This window comes from Rhea americana, unplaced genomic scaffold (assembly GCF_003343005.1).
Source record: "Rhea americana isolate MKP2758 unplaced genomic scaffold, rheAme1 scaffold_30, whole genome shotgun sequence".
NCBI lineage: Eukaryota > Metazoa > Chordata > Aves > Rheiformes > Rheidae > Rhea > Rhea americana.
This window is the reverse complement of record NW_028186424.1, coordinates 2,359,698-2,381,118: the sequence shown is the minus strand read 5'-3', so window position 1 is coordinate 2,381,118 and position 21,421 is coordinate 2,359,698. Positions and strand designations below refer to the sequence as shown.

General features: G+C 39.3%; 1 protein-coding gene across 4 annotated transcripts in view; it reads right to left on the bottom strand.

Moving 5' to 3' along the window:
• MAN2B2 (mannosidase alpha class 2B member 2) overlaps positions 1–18,948 on the bottom strand; it is a 30,624-nt gene extending 11,676 nt beyond the window's left edge. Inside the window, exons 1-8 of one of the 4 annotated variants that reach the window (XM_085309595.1) lie at positions 18,793–18,948; positions 15,086–15,232; positions 11,290–11,395; positions 9,062–9,234; positions 7,822–7,937; positions 6,791–6,968; positions 3,891–4,089; positions 334–524 (exon numbers count right to left, since the gene is read on the bottom strand). In XM_085309595.1, the coding sequence (XP_085165721.1) occupies positions 334–524; positions 3,891–4,089; positions 6,791–6,968; positions 7,822–7,937; positions 9,062–9,234; positions 11,290–11,395; positions 15,086–15,232; positions 18,793–18,921 (1,239 nt within the window). In that variant the 5' untranslated portion in view covers positions 18,922–18,948. Of the gene's footprint in view, positions 1–333; positions 525–3,890; positions 4,090–6,790; positions 6,969–7,821; positions 7,938–9,061; positions 9,235–11,289; positions 11,396–11,682; positions 11,800–15,085; positions 15,233–18,792 lie in introns of those variants that run through there. The other 3 variants (XM_085309596.1, XM_085309597.1, XM_085309598.1) reach the window with 3 other exon arrangements.
• Positions 18,949–21,421: the final 2,473 nt, after the last annotated feature.

Sequence of the window (21,421 nt, the reverse complement as noted above, 5' to 3'; positions counted from 1 at the left end):
GTATTCAGTTAGTTCAATTTGGCTTTGTAACCATCCTGCAGATAATAAAACATTAAGCATGTGGAAGTTCTCTTCTTAATGTTTGGAACTGTAAGCCCTTTCTGCAGCTGAAGAAGGTATCTGCCAGTCACTTTATCTTGGAGGTAAGGCTAAAGGACTCAATCTTGTTTTGGGACATTTGCTAAATCCCTTTATTTTTACTTATGACTTGCTACAGCAGAAAATTATTTCCAAGAAACAAAAAYGAGCTAGAGACATGCTAACTAAATGCAAAAGGAAAACTTCACTTTTGAGTAACAAATATTTTATGAGGAAAAAAAAATCCGTCTTTACCTCTGAAACTGCCCATCTAAGGCTCTGAAGTTGCTTTAAGGCTTGACATTTGCAAATAGAACTTGCTGGGTGTTTACGGACATACTGTGTGAAAAAGGACTCTCCAGCATAAAGCAGTGAACTCGCTCTCCTTGCGATTCCTTTCAATATGCTCCGAGAAGTATAAAACCCCGTCCATGCTTGAAATGGCTCTGTTAAGTGTTGAACAGTTCCAATGCACATCAATATACTATTTCAGCTGTCACTTATTTGTTATTTACTAGACTACTACTGTATAACTTCTTAAATAAATCAAAGAAATTTATGGGTTTATATATCAATCAAATGGAATAGTTGCAARCCCTACAAAGAACTGCAGTCACATACATATACTCTGGAAATCTACAATCTTTCCTATGGACCTAATAACATGATTCTTGATATAAAACTGTTACCTGCTGAATACATCTGTTTGCAGAAATTTCTTTACTAACAATCTCCACAAGACAACTCTAGAAGTGTCACAGAAGCACACTGTATTACTCATCAACAAGGGAAGTGCATTATAATCGCTGGTTATGACYTGTTATAAGCCCTCCATAGTCTCCCCTTTCAGTTAGACAAATAGATTGACCTTAAATTTAATTTTCTCAAAATGGAGTAGAAACAGTGATGTTAACAACGGGATTCCAAACTATTACAGCACTTCAAACTACATCAAAAGATGCCCTCAAGTGGTCAGTGGAAAGTATTTCAAGAGTTTTATTTGTGCTAACATTTTCTACTAGCCCATAAAGTAAACAAGGAAAACAGGTATTTATTTTAAAAACCACCATATCTCCACTTATTGGATGGAGATTTTTTGTATAAGCTATTGATTTTTTTTCTTTTCTTTCTTTTTTTTTTTTACAAAAAGTGGTTTTAGAGTGTTTAGTAAAGTGCATATATAAAACTGTAACAATTTGCCATCAGACCAGTATCAAAGGTAACAATAGCAAGTGTGAACTTCTGGTCAAAAATCTCTAGAAAAAATTCCTGTTGGTCTGAAAATTCTAGGAATTCAAAAGGAATGAATTTCATTTCAGTTTTCAAGGTTACAAGCAAAAGAGTTGCACACATACCAGTACAGTACAACAAATGCAGAGTAGAGAAGGTAAATACATGTCTGGGACTTAAAATTTGAGTTTCCAAGGCACATGTCAGAAGTGACATTGAGCCCAATAAATGACTCACAATAAAATGGCACAGGAAGAATGAGAGAGGATTAATCATCAAGAAGCAAAACAGTATGTGGGAGAAGTTGCAGTATAGATTTGAGTGCACTTGCAAGGCACAGTAAGCCCTTTGGGGAAGAGATTGCATCTATGTGTGGGCACCCACCTAGAACATTGAGGGCACCTCTATTATGCAAACTAGTGACAATTGACTGCTGCCTGYAAAATGTGCCAAAAGATATAAGAGCGAGCCTAGATGTAAAAGGATATTAGCAGTTAGAGCTGGCAACGAATTTATCAGCAAATTGCTAGGTATGACATGATCCCTAGGGAGAGGTGAGTCAGGGATCAGTCCATGCAATGATTCACAGGAAGCAATGATTATTTTTATTCATTTGAAAAGTTAACAGACACACTGTAGAATACTGGATGTAATCTAAATTTGGGCCCTAATAGTCTGAGGTATATATCCACAGTGCCAAAAAAAAAAGCAGGAGTTATGAATAAATCAGAAAAAGGATACTTTAATGACAATCTTACCAGTGCCATGAAACAAATTAATCTGTTCAGAAATCAAGAAGTTAGCTGCTGCCTTCTCTCTACGTACTTTGATACACAAGACTCAAAAAAGATTTTGGGGTAAATTTAGTGGGGAAAGGGATTAAAGCRATGCTGGGTAGGGCAATACCTTCCCTCATATCTTTCTGTCTTCCCGTTACTTTTCAGACCTTTCTGAAGGGCCAATGTAGTGCAACAAGCAATTGCAATGAATATGTCACATCATACTATGAAATTCAGAAATAAAGGAGTATTTCTCTTTTTGAGGCTTGACTTACATGCACAATTTTTCAGAACTTAAAACTTTGTTCAGTTAAAAAAAGAAAAAAAAAATGCTTTCTCCTGGAGCTACAGGGGACTTCAGGGGATCAGGGGACTTCTCTTACATTAGTGTTTTAGTTTGGATCAGAAGCATGCCTTTGAAGTGAATCTACAGGTCATCCTTACCTAGCATGCTTTACCTTCACATAACAGATTGAGTTTTGGAGCTCAGCAACAGAATTCCTTTCACGCAATAATAAACCTGAAGATAAGCACCAAGCATTAATGGGCATTCAGTCTACACGACTGGATTACATCTAGTTTTCCTTGAAACAGGTAGAGCGTTGACATCAAGCTCTCGGCACYAACTATTTTACTCTGACCCACTCCTATTTCACTGCACTAACAGATGTGACCTAAGAGCTTTCAGATTCCCTGGCTCATCATTGGTCACTTAACTCACTTCTCCCTCAGTCATTCACAGATTATTCTCATGTCACTTCTTTCTCATCTCTGATCTATGCATAATCCAGTTCTTCTAACAGGTATTAATGAGATACCGCTCTACTCAGCCATGCATCCATCTTTTTCTAAGTATTTTTCAATTTATCAGTTCCCTACAGTTCCATGGACCCTGAAGCACTATGTGCTTACAATAGCTGACTTTTGGGAAAGAGAAGGAGAGGCGTAAGAAACATATGTGATACCGCTGAATATCTTGACTACAGGTGCATGCCTACATGTGGGAGGCAGAGAAAAGAACGACTTCCAAGTTATGTATAAGCATGAAACARAATTACCCCAAATTTATATTTGACACAGAATGAGTCCTAGGATCTCTGCTTTAGAGCTTGCAGACAAGTCCTTTCCAATTTCATGAGACATTTTTTCAATCAGTTGTGCTTTAAGTTAGCGTACATGTGGTTCTGCTACTTAGAGCACCTCTGGTATCATTTTCCTTCCCAATCATCACCATCTGCTAACAAGTTTGCAGTGTTTCACGTACTTTGAAGTATTTTTCCTTCAACTATCCACTGAAGCATCTTACTAAATTTCAGCCAGGTGATTTAGGCCTACAGATTTATCTCATTGCTCACTCTCAGACCTTTCATTTATTGTAACAGAACCGGACTAGTGCAGTATCCTGGTCGTTAAAAAAAAAATCTGCATGGTATCACACACTCATGGACATACCTTCTGCTTAGCTTTCCTTTGGGCACTGTTGTTATTTAAAGACAACAAACTAAATCTCTCAAGTCAGATTTATTGTCAAGTTTCTCTGTTCCTATWCTCTTTCTTTCAGGCTCTCTTCCTTCATCTCTTACTTCCAACTATCCGTAAGAAACGTTCTAACCACCACCCCACTATCTTTCTTATACTACTGAGTTGAGATCAATTTGTCTTATTTGATGGGAACCTGAAAGCAAAAATAAACATTATCATATGGAAAAGAGAAAGCATTTYTTCTCATTTGCTAGATTTCCCTTTATTAAAACTTTAAACATGTATTTGAGGCAGACATCATGCAGTTGTGAACTTGGTTACCTGTTGAATATGGAAGAAAGTCTTGAGAGTCCCGAATTTCCCATGCAAGACTTCTGTTATAAACTGCTTGGAAGTAATCACCAACAGTGGCATACTGGACGGTCACTCCAAACTGATCAGAATGCTCATTAATATAATCTAACAATAAGTCCATATTGGAGAACTGAACAGATGCATTAAAGAACTGTTTATCACATCCCTGAAATTCAGAAAACAGAACAGCCAGATGACTTTGTGTCATTTAACTTAAACAGATCCTTTCAACAGTATCATAATATGCTATTTCTTTTGATCTTGACTGCCCACCTAAAAGTTACAAAAACATAAAGAATTGGTCAGGCTAATTGTACAGATCAGTTGATAAATAAGTGACATTACAKATAGGAAGAAGTGTGTTGACACACCATATTACACAAGAGCATAAGATTTCTTGATGCCAACTAGAAAATACACATATATATGTTGAGAAAAAACAAAAAACTTTGCTTCTTCATTCATTGCATTCCTTGCACTCAGTGGAAAATAAGGAAGTTCTGTAAGCATTCTTTTAARTAGAAAATAAGCTTAAGAAAGTGATGAGCAAATGTGAAATGGAACAATCTGGACAGAGAGAGAACCATATACTGTAAGTATCACAGTGTGTTGTTGATCTCCCATCACGAAAGTAGAATATAGTCTTACTGATGYTCTTCCTAATATTTAGGAGAAATGAAGCACAAGGTATAAAGGCTTGATTTTTTTTTCAATAYGCTTGTACAACTTCTGCCTTCTATTGAAGGCATCTAGCTACAGATTGCCTGCGTATTTATAACATATTTACATATTTAAAAAACATTAAAAAAGCATAAGCTCCTTCCCATCTATTAGGTGTTTCAAGTAAGACCCCTGTCACCTTCTTTACAAATCTTTGGTCATGTGCCTGCCCCTCASACCTGATCTTGCTGATCACAATAGCTGAAATTCTACTTCAGAAACAGGAAGGCTCTTCTGAAATATCCAGATATCTTCTACATGCATAGAGGAGAAACAACTTCACATTGAAATGAACTACTAAGTCCCATCAAACCAAATACTGAAAAAAAGGAAGGCATTCAGTGGAAACAGGACTTGCTAATACCGATTCTAATTATATTTGTAAGGAACAAGTAATGTTTACTAGCCTCATGCTACCTTGCATTTATACAGTACTACTTTCAACTGATAATCCACAGAGTCTTTCTTACAAAAAAAGCAGCCACTTCGCATTGCAAGAAGGGATGTGCTGGTAGRCGACTCGCACTGGCACTGAACACAGTAGCTGAAGTTCTGTGCAGGAACACTATGCCTACTGTAAAACTAGTAAAAATACATAAGCCAAATGACATTTCAAAGATCAGTTCTAGCCCTTAAGACAATTCTATACATTGTGCTACCTCTTCTGCTATGGCCTCTGAAGTAGCAGGTTTGAACTTTTGTTCTGGCCCTGAGCCCAGTACCTCCTCCTGCACAAATAAGCACTCTGTATCATGAATCAACACTGCTTTGTCCATACAACCCGGCCACAAAATTGCCAAGCTCAGACCTCAGGTCTAGACGATCAAGTAAGAAGGTGTGTGTTTCCTAAATTTTTAACTGGAAAAAAAAAATCCAAGAACTTCAAACTGTCTGTAAGCATGAAAAACGCTAAGCTTAGCTATAGCAATCTCTCTTCACATTTACATAGCAATATGAATGAGTAATAAACTTCAGTGAGCTTTAAATAAAATAACAATCACAAGCAATGCAAATAAAGCGGAAAATCAGAGATCGGAATTTTCTTACTTTACTGCAAGACTGCAGGATCAGATCTAGATATTTGGAATTTRTTCATACCATTCAAAACTCCCTTCACCTTCCTTTCACTGCTACACTGCTACAGTGTCTTATCTCACTTCCTCCCTCTCCCTTTATAAAAAAAGGGGTCAAAATAAGCAATGATGGCACAAACACAGGAGAGAAACAGATCAGTGTCTCAGAAAACTGCATCTGTCAGAAAGCATTTGTTCTCTTTGCAAAACAAATAAGCCACCTGAAGAATACTCATTATCCCTTTTTATTGTAACTATGGGCTCTACAGCATCCATCAAAATTTCAAAAACAGATTATACACTCAGTTTAYGCAAAGCTGTTCTTTTCTAATGATTTTTAAAACTATCTAGACCATATCAATGCTACAGGTACATGTAGGATAGTATTAACAGTGCATATTGCTGAAAAAATATTTGGATGACCAAATTGGGAGATTGTTATATTTAAGAAGAACACAAGTAATGTATAAGAAAATGATTACATATCATTTGCTTGTACAACTTCTGCCTTCTATTTTCTTTGATCTTTTTTTTTCCCCAGCAATATTTTGCTTTCCCTCATAGTCTCTATTAAACGAAGGGCTGTCTGGATTCTGTAGAACTGAGTCAAAGTTACTGAACGCCTCAGTTACTGAACACCAAGTAGATCAGACCTGACCTACTTAGTATTTAATAYGTTTTYCTTTAACACTATCATTTTTGTTTACCTAGGGTTATGTTGTGCTAAGCAGTTACATAAAGCAAGCATAAAAACAAGCAAAACAAGGTGAGGAGAAAGGAAGCACTATTGCAGTATATGGTTTGGCAAGAGGTTATTTTTACAATTTGACACTTTTCCACCTAGATTAAGTAAGGTGGAAGACTTAGTAGACAGTTGGTATACGGATTTTTTTTTTTTTTTTATAAATACTAATGAGACATTTGGGGCCCACTTATTAGAAAAAACACTTTATCATCAGGTGCTTTGTACSAGTAGTTGGGCACCGTATGCTGTGGCAAAGTGCCATTTATTAGCACTGTCCATACTGTACGYGTACTTGCCACTTCTAAATGAAACACTGATAATGCACTTACCCATGGCCACAAGACATCACTTGTTCTGAACCAGGCTGCTCTCTCCTTAATGTTTGCCACCATGGTTTGTGCATACAGATGAATGTTGGTATCTGTAACAGGGAGACTCATGTTTGGATAAACACCATCTTTTGGTGGATCAGGGAAAACTGCAATTCCATTCCAATAAAATCCTGACCTACGTGGAAAGAGAAAGCAATAGGGTATGAACAGGATTTATTTAACTGGAAGCTAAAAAAAAACCCAACATATCAAAAGACGCTGAGTAAAAAAAAAAWAAATAAATAAAAAGGCAAGAAGAGGCAAAAAAATTCCAGTTTACATTCATTCCTAGTATTTAGTTTTTAGCGTTTTTCTGGGGATGAGCAGTAAGTTGWCTGTTTTTCTTCTGCACTGTGCAGGTTTTAAAGTCTCTGCTGCTTGTTAACACGGAACAAAGAAATTACAGGATAAAAAGGCAAACTCTGTAACGGCAAGAATCTCCCCCCAGGTGCACTTCACTTACAAACAGTGTTTTACTCGATCAGCCAGTCAGTAAGATAAAATTGCAGATTTAAGTTTTACTGTTTCTGATCAAAAGTACTAAAGTTTTTTTCCACAAAGTGGATAGAAAATTTACAGTCTCTCTAATTTTTATGCAGCCAATATATATAATCCCAGCCCAGTAAGGCTGAGATTATCTCAGCCTTAAACTCTCATAGAAAAATCAACTGGCAATAGTCAAGTCCATGGTGAACTTCCTGGAGTTAAAAGCATTTTTAAGTCTGTCAACAGTAAAATACTACTTTTGACAATTCAACTGTTAAGTACTGAGCGTACTTCACRTCTCATGGTGGTGTTCAGTAACTGAGGCGTTCAGTAACTTTGACTCAGTTCTACAGAATCCAGACAGCCCTTCATTTAATGGAGACTATGAGGAAAGCAAAATATTGTTGGGGAAAAAGAAAATCAAAGAAAATGCTTTAACTCCAACAACACAAAAAAAATCTCAGAAGTGGTAATATTTCTGCAGSTTTGGGAAATCTTCAGACCTGTTTGAAAAAGGTATTTGTGATGGAGTGCAGTAGCTGTACTGATCCATAACGTGGGTAAAGATCTCCTGACTTTCAGATAAGGAAGGAGAGCCCTGCCACACAAACTGAAGTTTCTGGAAAACAAAAAAAGATAAGAAATCATTATTGTTGATGACAAGCACAGAACTATCATCATTATCACCTTAACACTTAATTTTGCCCTTTTCTCCATCAGCCATTTGTACTTATTTGAGTACTTTTCTTTAAGAACCAGCCAATCATACCTYAAACAAATTTATTTTCTCCTTTTCTGTTGCTCAAATTCATGGAGAAAGAGAGAAGGAGGCAGCAYGGTGCTAGTGAACTGCCATGCTCCAGATGTGAACCTAGCTTTCTACRGGCTTTACCCCCTACTTATTTCAGTAGAACTTGAACACCTATAAGCTACAAAAGATTCAGATGTAGTCTAGATTGCACTGTTTAATAATGGGAATCAATGTTTAATCAATTCAAATATATTTTTTTTACAGTTTTGGAAGCCTCCAGACTGTCAGATACCAGRAAAAAAAGAGTTAAGATGGGACTTAAATTTCACCCAGGCTTCACAAAAACTTGCCTAACACCCAGCTCACACCAATGAAATCCTCTTAATTGTACATCGTTTAGTGTACAACCTTGCTGACAGACCAGAGTCTTGTATTGCTTAAGAAAAATATTTACTGTGTCTTCAACTTTTTGCACAAGAGAAGGCAGAACTGGAAAGAAAAACAGAATTCAGCAAGAAACTGATTAGCTGTAACCCTGACTGAACAAATATTATCATTTTCACAGACAAATAAATGTTCCAAGCATCAATCGCTGCTCCTAAATAAATGCTGCACTTTAAAGTAGTCTATATAAAAAAATAAGTTTTTTTTTCCCAGGAGAAGCCTGAAACACCTCATTTTACATATGCCCAATCCCAACACTGCTATTTCAATGCCCTCTTAAGGGGCAACTCAACTGGCCAATTTTATTATGCCTTGTTCAAGGTAGACTACATTTTGTCCTTGTCCGAAAGTCAGACAAGAAGACAATACTGCCAGTAGTACACAGACTCGATACATTTCGCTATTACCATATGCAATCAGCATGTTACTTTTGAAGAAAAGCCTGCATTTTCTCGCACAGATCAGAGATACGCTTTTCTTAATGTCATGGTTTAGAGTACTGTAAAGAGAGGTTGGCATGGGTTCCACTCCTTGGGGTATTTTTTTACCTTGTTTTTCTGCATGTCGGCCTTCAGATCATAGTCAATTCKAGAGATAAGATGAGCATTAAAACCAGCCAAAGCAAAAAGAGTTGGTGTTGTAGCTGAAGCTCCAAAAGGATCTACGTGCCAAGAAAACTGAGGCCTGATCCCAAAGGTTTCATATAAAAACCCATGGCCTTCTGCAAAGCAAAAAAATTGTTTACATTAGGAATGCTTTTGTAAGTTCACTTCAGAAGTTAAATAGGCATATAGCMTTATAGAAAAGCACTTCAAGTATAGCTCCTTTGTTGCTGTTTTCTCAAGCATTTAAGGCTTCAGAAACATAAAATTCATATCTGCAAGTTCACACTGGCAGTATTTATTTTGCTATGTCAACTACAATTTATTAACATCAGAAAAACTGAATAACAAATAGGAATTATGATTAGAGACAGGCCTGGGAAACAGCACTCACAGCCAGATTAGGTTCAGGTTGAAGTCTGAATCAAGACAACAAGCAGRGTCTGGGTTTGTGTTTGATTAAATCCCACCATTGATTCTCAGAAAATTTCAGTCCTGTTTTGATTATAAAGGGAAAGGGAACTCATCCAGTAAGCAAAATAAATATTCTTATGATAATTATAGAAAAAGTAAAAAGGCAAAGGTTAATAGCAATTCTATGTATAAGATGCCACTAATTTTTGAATTTTTAAATAAATAAAAAAACAAAAAGAGCAGACCATAGGATAAAATTTAGACAAATCATTTAAATAGATGTAAAAAAACCCAGTCAAGTAGTTTAAAGAACTCCAGTATATATTACATCAGGACCCTCACCACCAAAAAAGGATCTTAGTTTTATATTTTTGGAATTGTGCTTAGAATCATTTGAGAATATAATCCTATCTTCTCCATTTTGAATTAAAATTTTTAAAATAAATAAGATCATGTTTCACTTAACTGAAGTTGCATTTTCTTTTCCCTTCATCTTTCCCACAGTTAATGACTTTTTTTCATGAAAATGTTCACAAACAATGGTTCATTCTAGTTCTCCTAGCTAAAGCACATTTTAGGTACAGTTTGAGAGGCTATTCCAAAACATTGTTGGCTGGACAGAAAGAAGACAAGAAATGTAGACCCAAAACATCTGCACTGTTTTTTTCAAGATAATYTCAGCACATAATGCAAGGACATATCTTTTGTTCACATTTACTTGAATCAGTGGAAAYTGTGCATTTTAGGAAACATAACTGAGCATCTTAAAACCCAAGATATATTAGTATTTTTGTTCCTGCTAAATTAACTAAACATGAATCTTCTAAATAGAATTTATAAGTTCATACATTGAATGAAATATTAAATTAGAAATAATGATTTATGCAGCTAACTCCAGTGAAAGAAAAAGCTATACCTTTAACAAAAGAGCTCTTTACTCAATACTATTGTTTTTTTTTTTAAAAAAAAAAGAAATACTGGGCTGAGTGTACTAAGCCCATATAACCAGCTTTACACACAGGAATTAGATGAAAACAACATCATCCCTTCTCCTTTTGGCCAGTGTGATGTGGTGACTCAGAGTCCAAAGCAGCTGCTATCCTCGTGTTCCTGAGAAACACTGACAAGCAAGGAACATGGCCAGTGCTGYTGTGCAGTCAGATCCAGCACATGATCAAACTGTTTTCTGACCTTTTATTCTCCCACAYAGAAAGCTGCCCAGAATGCAGCCCTGAAATGGGCAGGGTTTATATCAACCATGACAATCAGCTGGTGCTAGCAGACTCTCTCTCACCTCAAAAAAACATGCTGCATCCTCATGGCATAGTCTAAGCATCTATAGCACACTAGTGACATGATTTGGACTGTTGTTTTTCCATTATTGAAATAGAGATAATCCTAAATACTAAAAGGCCCTTTAAATCATCAGATGGAGAAGCATAACAGATCCAAATGACTGGAAGCAGAAGCTAGAAAATTAAACACATGCACACTAAAAAAGCCTCTGCCATAAAAGAGTTTTTAATTCACGTCAATTAAACTACAAGTTAGCTTTCAGTAGCCTTTCTGCTTACCGCAGAACTGTTTGTTATTTTTTAAGCTAAGATTTTTGTATAGATAATCCATCATTAAGAAAAATTTGAGACATCAGTTCTTAAAGAGCAAAAAAGTAATAGCAAATTTGAGGTGGAGAAATGAACTATAAACAAGACTCAAGGTCATAACAGTGAAAACTAAAACCTAAATGCAAATATGCATACCCGTCAACTGTAAAATCTGATCATCAATTAGTGTCACAGCTTCATCATGCATCACTTGCCCTCCAATGACAAATTCCAGTCGTCCCTCTTGAAGCAGCTGATGTACCTATGATATTGAAGTTAAGACACCAAAGATAAATGAGATTTTAGTCTTAATCGCAGAATGACATTTCAGATCACAGCATATTACTGATCATATTACTGACACAACACTCATCAAAGATGCATCCAGGACAAAAGTGGACTAAAAGGCTGTTTCACTGAGTGTTATCAAATGGTGAAGCAGAAAAGAAGTGTATTAGTATGCTGCACAGTGCATTGATCTACCCAGCTTACACTGAAACCAGCCAGCAGGCACAAAGGAGACACACTCATYGCCACACAGACACTGACCTTCTGGTGTTTGCCAGTAGGGCTGTCTTTACGTCCTTATACTGGCTAAATGCTTGACTGTTGTCCCCATACACAGCACTGGCAGCCACCTCAGACCCTGCCTCAAGACATGTAGAGCTAGAGATTGAAAAAAGCAGATGCTATTGCTTCTTCCAAAGCTCCTCCCCCGCCCCGCTGCATCTGCCTTTGCTTAGAAAGGACATTAGGTGGCTGGATCAGTGAGCAATTTGCAGCTCCATGTAAGCACCAATTGCCAGGTTCCCAGGGTTTCCTTTAGTCTACCGCTTCACTACCAAATTGGAGCCTGAGCTCYGCAGGACCTGGGAGGGAAGCAGCAATGCCATTGCACCATGGTGAGGAACACTTTGCTTCAATTCAACTCCATAGGCATCTATCTTGCCTGCTGTAAATGGACATATTGGTATAATCAAGGTTATTTCAAATAACTCATAAATACAAATAGTAGTAAAAAGAAAACAAAAAAGAAAAAAGAAATCCACGGAAGTTATAATGGATGACAAAGATAATACTAAAAAGGAAAGGCTGTCAGCGCTTTTGTTTTCTTTAGAAAGACTTCTCCTTCCAAAACAGGTTGCGTATCTTACGAAACGTAAAATGCTTTATTAAGGAATGGTTCCACATGTAGCAGGTTTTCCTACCCRACTAAACTCACTGCTAACCTTCATTTCTGTTTTTCTTCCTAGTTTAAAAGCTGTCAATATATTAACATCTGTTTTGATACTTTTTAATTTCAGTCACTAAAAGCAGCAAGCATGGCTTCAGATTCAACTTTTAGCACATATGCTAGATGGAGAGAGGAAGACAATAATCTGTGCCCCTTTCTATAAGTCTTAGGRAGTCTTCTCTATTTTTAAAAAGTTGCTTCACTACCTGGAACTTCAAAGGTGTCTCAAACTTCCATCAAAGAAAGTCTGTATAAATATTTTTGTTATTCTCCATTTTTTTTTTTAATTCATCATGTAGGATGACAATTCCAGAGCTATTATGTTTATTTCCTCAGGAACCTTCACTGAATGCCCCTGTGTCTACTCAGATATGATGCCAGATTGTCAATTTTGATTACAATCATTCTTCTCCTTCACAATGCTGTGAAAATGCTTCAGGGCTAAGCATTCATAAATTAGTTCCAGATGACTGTGGTGACGGATTAGCATGCTGGGAGACCAGATAACTGATATCTGGTGTCAGCACAGAACTGATCCTGACCTACATGAAAAGCATCTGTGGCTATTATACCCCATTTGGAAGGATGTCTGATCCAGACTTTGGGCTATAGAAATTTTAAAGTTTTGTGGAACCACGTAGAGGTTGAAAATAGAAGAAAAAAAATGAAGCAATTTAAGTAATTTCCAGCCCTAGAAAAAGTCAACTGCACCTGTAAAGGTAAGTCCTTTCACTGACTAGAACCAGGCAATTTTATCCCTAGACAGTAATACAGCTTACCTTTGGACCTCAGGACACCTATTACTATCTTCACATCAACCCATTACTCCAAATCAGACAGAAGTTCTGGTTATACCCAGACATCAAGCCAGGGTAAGCTAACAGGACTGTCTCACACAAGGACATGTTATAGAAACAACATGCAGTGAGAACTAGGGAGGTCCACATCTGTAGTACTGCTGCCATACACTTCACTACTACATACTCTCGTCTGAAGTGTAAAATCAGCTTCAGTTATGAGGCCATATTTTTTACTAGTTTTTAACACTAACACTCTAATGAAAGCAGATATTCCAAAAGAAAACAAAATTAAATCCTGTATTTCAATTAAAATACTAATCTAAGAAAAAATGGCAAAATTGAAACCAAAGAGCTGTATTACAGAAAAATCACTAATGTTGGAGTTCAAGTGGAAAAAAGCAGGACAGTAATCAGTGACCTAATTTCAAGGCCCAATACCTTGCAAACTGCTAATGTTAAAAACAAATGTTACCTATCAACAAGCACTGTAGCTCCTAAACGTTATGAGATATTCAATGTTTCTGACATAGGTTTAAGAAGGTTTTGGTTTTAACCATTTTAGTTTTCAGATAATCAACTATAAAGCTGACTAAAAATGCATAAAAGCCAAAATTATCAGTAATTAGGCTAGAAAATTAAAGGCAGAATCATATCTACTGRTTTTGCACTACTGAGATCAAAGTGATAAATATGTATTCTTCTGGATTCCTTTTGATAGAGAGACTAAATATTAGGAACATAAGCCTTTTCTTCATAGTCTGAGTTAGAGGGACACTACATACTTGATATATAATAAATTTCCATTAGAAAGTTAGAATATTTTCTTGTCCTGCACACAGTAGTTCCCATGTCTTTTATTAACTCCCTCACTCCAGACTTGCCATATAATTTTCTAAATAAAAACAAACAACAAAATATTCTTGCAAGAGGCAAACGGCCCACACAGACAGCTGCCAGTGCAGAGCAAGACCCATCACAAAGGCCAAACACACACAGATTTTAAGCTATTACTTAAATATCAAACTTCTTAGAATTTATTGAAAGATTAGGTTACAAAAATAGACAAGAGGTGTCATTTTTACACAACCACGCTCCCTAGTACTTCAAACAAACCACAACTTCATGTACCACAAGTAATCTGCTGCTGTTGCCTCGACTTTTGTAACAAAGACAGGGGACCTTCAAATCAGTACCTATAGGAAACTTCACCTATACATTTTAGGATCTAAAGTTTAAGTATCAGGTATTATGATGCAATATATTACCAGCTTCTAGACTACTGGCTCAGTCTTTATTTTAGTATGTTTCATGCCAGAGGAAAGGAGAAATGACAAACAAAACCTCATGATGTCTTTACCAGAAAAAAACTTGCTTGAATTAAAACTTCTAAGACTGAAAGAGATCGCAGGCCATAAACAAACTAACCCAAGAAATAGTTATTCTTCTTGAATCCTGCATTGTCTTTTTACAGCATTACCCTGGTTTACAAATGAGAGTTTCTGAGCAATATTCAGCTGAAAAAAGTTCTTTCTTTTGAGTAATGTTAAGCAGCAGTCCATAAGCTTCAGAATTTTAGCAGATAATGGCTCAGATTCTTCCAGAGCCACTTAGATCTTACATCAGTGTGCCCCAAAATAAGAAAGGCACCAATGAAACAAGAACTGCGAAGTGAAAAGAGTCTTCAGTTCAAAGGTTACCACCTCCTACCACTCTAATCTACAGCTGGGAGTTTTGACTTCTTGCAACTGCTTCTAGAGTTAAGGTCCTTTCATAAAAGATAGCCTACACAGCCTACTCAGAGGTGGCCTACACAAGACCTTGGTAAAAAAGCAAATGTTAAACTACTTTGCCTCTTCTTGCTCCCTGAAAAGTGCATGGATCTTTTGTTAACAGAAAGTGTGGTTCCAGTGCAACTTACCTGCTGTTTGTGCCTATCTGTGGCTACTGCATCCCACCAGAGTCGAAAGAACTCCTGCTCCACAGCAATAAATTTGCGCTGCTTTCCTTTCATTAGCTCTTCCACAACAGAAGTGTAGACATTTGCTGCATAAGCAYGCATACTTTCCTGCAAAAAAAGTTTAAAACAAACTTTTTCTTAGAGCATATATTAAATGAACTGTTTCAAAAAGTCATACGGGCTTGAGAAGAAAGATCCAAAACACAAGTTTGTCACAGACTTCCTTTGGAAAGACTGAGTTCCATAAGCCTACAGCTACAGCCTGTGAGCCCATYTGCTCCAGAGCACGTCCTCTGACAGGAGACCTCACCAGAGCATACTGCAGCTTCYTCCAAGATGAGCAGACATCAAATATAGGCTTTCTTCCCTTGGCCTATTGGGAACAATTGACCCAGTAGCTCACTGCTTAACTCATCAATGTCATTAATACGACTTTGCGCCAACACAGATGAAAAACACACGTATGCTTTGCATACGTATGCATTTCTGCTCTTCTCTTGAGCTGATGTTTTGAATTACTACAGTTGTTTGCACAGAGTATGACTCTCTGCTGTGGGTGTGATGCTGGTATAATACAGTGATAAACTGTAAATTATACTATTATAGCCCTAAAAGTTCCAGTCATGAAAAATGACTCCATTCTACTTGATGATTTAGGATAGAGTAAAACCACACTAGCAAAGAGCTCTATAAGAATAATTTTGACTTTTGATGCTGGCTCATCCACTGTAAGAACCATGCCTCTATTCTATAGTTTCTAAAACACTTTGATTCCAGAATGCCTATGGACTTCACTGGAATGCAAGCATGACACCTGTATTTATCAAATAACCTATCATATGGTTATAATGTATCATATGGTATCAAATGAAAAACATTTAAATTTAAAAGTTGTGTATATAACCGTATTTTGGGTACACTTAAGCATGCTAAAGCAACTTCTGCTTGGCCAGATCCAGTCTTCCATCCTTCCCTTAAAAGTCATATACCACAACTGTGAACAACAACACAAATCCTAGGATTTTCTGCAATGTTTGTGCTTTCTTGTAACAAGTGTTCTCCATGTATCTATAGCACAGTTATCTGAACATTAGCTGTACCACTCTTCTGCTTAAGGGAAAACACAAACTGATCCATAAGAGATTACTATGGGGAAAAACAATAGCAGCAGCAGCAACGAAGAACTCTGTGTGTGCAGTCTTGGGATACACTGTACAACTGTACTGTTGTTATTTTCTGACCAAAAGTCATGCAGCAAAATAAAACAGACATCCCACAGTTGAGTTAGCTACTGGCACTTGCTCAATGCACACCATCATAATACACATGCACACCCCTAAGAACCCTCATCCACCTTAAAAAAAATGTTTTGCCATGATATATGAAAAGTGAAAAAAATGTTTTGCCATGATATATGAAAAGTGAATCTATAGCTTCAGTTCTGGCAAATTTTCCAAAAAAAAAGGCAATCTTGAAATAAGAACAGAAGGATGTGATCCAAATCAAAAATGTACTTCCCCTTCTTCACTTTCCCTAACTGAAATCCAGTTATCTTTGTAAAAACGTTGAAGTGTCATTAAAAAAGGGGAAGCATTTGACTGTGGGAGGAATGGCTTAAAGAACTTCAGGGCTTATCTAAATAATTGTTCAATGACTTCTCCATCAGTTCTTAAGGGGTTTCTTTTTTAAATTAAAGTTATGATTAGATGTTCAATACAATGTGAAATTTTAACTATGAGAATAGCTTTTAAGTTTTACTAATGTTCAACAGTGATACTCAAGTGCTTGCTAAGGAATTTTAATTTCTCACTGCTGATTGGCCACATACAATACACCCAATATCCAAGAATACTTACAATGATTACAACATCTGGTCCAATTTTATTTTTAATTGCTATTTTAAGTAGTGTACTATATTTGAAATGCTGAACAAGGACTTCTCAGATTTAATACTATTTTGCATAATAGCTTACAAACTTATTGCTAAATAACTTACTGAAAATATTTGAGTAGGAAATGAAGACAAGTGTTTAAATCTCTGAAACTAAGAAAACATCTAGAGAACAGCTTAATTCTTGTTTGCTTAGTAAGAACAAAACTTCATTATGACTGAAATACAAACAAGACTGGATCTAAGTAGTATGACATTATCCAGTCCTACAGAGTTATGAAAATTCATAAGCCCCATTGGTGTTGGTGGGAACTGAAAATAATTGTTTTCATAAACCAGGATACTTGCGAGCACAGGCAAGAATTTTCTAAGTCACTACCTCTATCACCTAATGATATGATCTGAAACAGTGAGCAGTGGCCCAGTATAAATAACCAGATAAGATTCACTTATTTGAACACAAATTTTAGACACACTAGATGGAAAAAAAAWTTTACTTTTCATGCTGCACTGTAGCTAACAGTAAGATGTGGTCAAATACTTATCTAGATGCCACACCTTACGTAAGCTGAGACACCATTGCTATTAGCAGATGGCAATGGGTAGTTTTCTTTTAGGAAGAAAGATTTTGCTATTTATCCAATACTAGAATTCTTCATTGAGATTTCTAGTATCCAGTGATGCTCACTGTACTGATATAATAAATAAAATGCTTATTTCTCACATTATGAATGAAGACATGAAATACCAAGAAATAGTATCTCGTCAGTCATGAGCAAGATCCACTAACTAAGCAAACTAAACCCAAAGGCATTAAGGGCCACGTTAGTATCCCACAGACCTACCCTCAGGTTTCATTTTCATATTAGAGAAGCATTTGAAAGGATCTGTAGATTGTCTCTATGCTTTTTGACCAACTATGACTGATACTTGTGATTTAATAAGAGGAATGGAAGCTTCAAGCAATTCTGTCTTCTTTAAAAAGTGCTATTTATGTTTCATTTCTCTTAGAGGAAATCTTCAGCCACTAGCTGACCAAAAATACTAAGTTATTATGTGCTCTCTTACACAATTTCTGAACAGGCTTTTGCAATACTAAGGAGAAATTCACTAACACTGTTAAAACAGGCAAGACAAAACACAAGCACAACAGAGAATTAGAAGAGTAACTAATAATAATAAAAAACCCTCTAAAACCTCTGATGCTATACTACACTAGCAAAAAAAAGTCCACAGCATCTTTTTTTGCATAAGCTAAAAAAAATCATGCTACTGAATAAGGATGTAGTACTTAGACCAACAAACATAAAAGGTATAAATCAGACCCATCTGATTTATTCTGCTGTGCAGCTCAGTTCTTTAGCAAGAACTGTTTTGCTACTATTCCGCTATGGCAGCGCCTCGGTCACTGCCAAGGAAAAGGGACCTCGCTCCTCCCCGCGCCAGCCTCAACAGCGCTTCAGTTTCCTTGGGTTTCCTGCTCACTAACAGGCCGGACAAAAACCACCTGGAAGATCCACTACGTAAATAACCGCAGCGCAGGTCGCCAAGGTTTTCCCTTGGCAGGTTTCAGCAGGGGCACCCTGCTGAAGGCAAACATAACGAGGTTCGGGTGGCTAAGTTATCCGCGCCCTSCGCTCTGCGGAGCGCAGGGCGCCGCGGCGGTGGCTCAACACCGCGCGCTTTCGGGCAGCAGGAGGAGGAGGAGGGCGGCCGCCGCCCCACGCGGGTCTGCGCGCTTCCGAGCGGCCGCCAGAGCCGCCCCTCGCCGCCCCACCTGCACCGTGTACACCCAGCCGACGTCCATGTGGCTGTGGGCCACCACGAAGGCCCGCAGCGGCCCGCGGCCGCCCGCCCGCCCCACCAGGCCCAGCAGCAGCAGCAGCGGCGGCGGCGGCAGGCGCATGGCGGCTCCCCGCGGGCTCCCCTCAGGCCGCCGCACTTCCGCGTCCCACCGCGCCTCCCTCCCTCCCTGCCGCCGGCCCCGCCTGCCCCGCGGCCTCTCCGCCCGCGCCGCGCTGCGCCGCGCTTAATCTGAGGCGAAGCAGCTCGCCCGGAGCTCGGAGGGTTTGGGCGAGGGCGGAGCTGGGCGGCTGGCGCGGCCCGGCGCGGCCCTGGCCCTGCTGCGCGCCCTCCCGGGGCGCCGGCCGCGGGCCCGGGCCCGGCAGCCCCCGGCGGGCGGCTCCTCCTCCCGGGCGCCGCTTTGCCGCCCTGCTGCCCCCCGCCGCGGTAAAGCCTTACACTGCTCCTCCTTTCTGGAGGGATTTGTGTGTGTGTGTGTGGAACTTCATCTGAATAGAACACAAGCTTTTTTGYTTGGGTGGGTGATTGTTTGGTACAGATTGCTGTCTCTGTCTGGTGAGTTTTAAGGTTGTAGCCAGATTAAATTTCATTCTGTGTTGCTGACCTTCTCCTGATCCCATTTAAACTGTTTTTGTCACTGGTTTTATCACTGCTAGCAAGGGCTTGCCCTGTTCTGAGAGCCAAAGAGCATCTGCAGAAAGCCCTTGTGTAAAGGAAAAAAAAATCGTAATTGGGAAATGTTATATAGGTAGTTTAGCTCAATCTCCCCAGAAATTTTAGCTGTGGTTCTACCACCTGTTCGTCCAACATACTGCTGTGATATTAAAGACAATAATTCTCTCTCTGATTAAACTTCAGTTCTTCAGAATACCCAGTGGTGTAAACTGACTATCTTGCTTAAATTCTAGTTCAAGTAAACTTCTAATAAGCAATATTRTAACTGGAATGATAAATAATATCAGACCAAACTCCTAGCTCATTTCCAACAGCGCAGAAAGTGAAGGGAAAGAGCTGGGAGTGGTAACGGCTCCTGCCCTCAAGTCTGTCTATTGAGTTAGCATTACTAGTTTCTAAACTGACTTAGTTAAACTAGTCATCTCCTTGAAGGAAACAATCAAATAGCTTAAGTGTCCATCTACAGACAAAAGATGAACCAGCTCTCGCTTAGGTACAAATTAACCCATCTCACTATTCAAGGAATTTGTAAAGCAGCTCACACACTGCAAGTGAGACCCACTTACATCCCCTCATTTTAGAATGAGAAAAATTGTGTTGTGTTACATGCCAGACAAACTGCCTGAATTTTTTTATTATCAGAAGTTTACAAATGACTGAAGTCCAGAGTGAAAAATGTTTTGTAGGTCAGTATTAGTGAATTGAATGGTATAAAACTGCCTCTTTTTAAAAATAAATCTAACTTGAATGGATTCTCCTGGAGTAAAGCCCTTGTTTGCTAATTAATATGGTGGACCATGGAAAGATTTCCTCCAAAAAACAGAGACCAAACCTGGAACACTAAGATTAATTATATTTATGATAATACTTTATCCTGAAGAGCAATCAAGGTCTGTAGGTATTTCTTAGAGGGAGTTAGCATCTCTAAGCAGCTGGATGGAGCTTTACTTGTAATCACAGAATCATAGAATCAGTAAGGTTGGAAGGGACCTCTGGAGATCATCTAGTCCAACCTCCCTGCTCAGCAGGGTCACCTACAGCATGGTAGACACAGTTGCATCCAGCAGGCCTTGAAGATCTCCAGGGAAGAAGACTCCATCACCTCTCTGGGCAACCTGYTCCAGTGCTCCGTCACTCTCACAGGGAAGAAATTCCTCCGTATGTTCAGGTGGAACTTCAATACCGCTTCCTGAAATGCCCCCTTTTACCCCAAATCATCAGCTTAAACCTTTTCAGTTCTAAGAAAGCCAGTGCACATCCTGCAAGTGTATGACTTAGGGATATATATATACATACAGACATATATATATATGTATGTATGTAGACAATCCTGCTTCCTCTGACACGMGCTGTGCTACGGGAGGCCTCTGGCACCGCCGCCTCCGACAGACAGCGCCCGCCGCCCGCCAAGAACCCGCAACCTTCCTGTGAAGGAAAGCGCCAAGAAAGCCGCGGGGCGCCGCGCGGCTGCTGTGCCCCCACGTTTCCCTCCCGCGGGGCTTCTGGGGCGGATGCGCCAAGAACGGCGACATTTATAAAGTAAGTTCTCTCCAGCTGACCGTCCTCAATGTTTTAAGCTTTGCCGCTGCTCAGGTTCTCAGGGCGGCGGTGCGCGCCCGCAGCCAGGAGCGGCCGCGGGGTGCCGGAGGGGGCGGGCGGCGCCGCGCCCGCTCGCACCTGCCGGGGCCGCGGCCGCGGCGCCGCCTCCGCCGGGAGCTCCGGGCGGAGCCTCCCGTCCTCCCTCCCCCGGCTCCCCGAGCGCCCCGAGGCAGCGCCGGCTCCGCTGGGAGGAGGAGGCGGCGGCGGCGGCGCCCCGAGCTGCCGGCGCCGGGAGCCAGGCAGACAGCGGCTGGGGAGCGCGGGGCGCCTGCCGGAGGCTCCGCACATGTCCCAACAGCAGGGTACTCGGCGCCGCTGCCCCGTGCCCC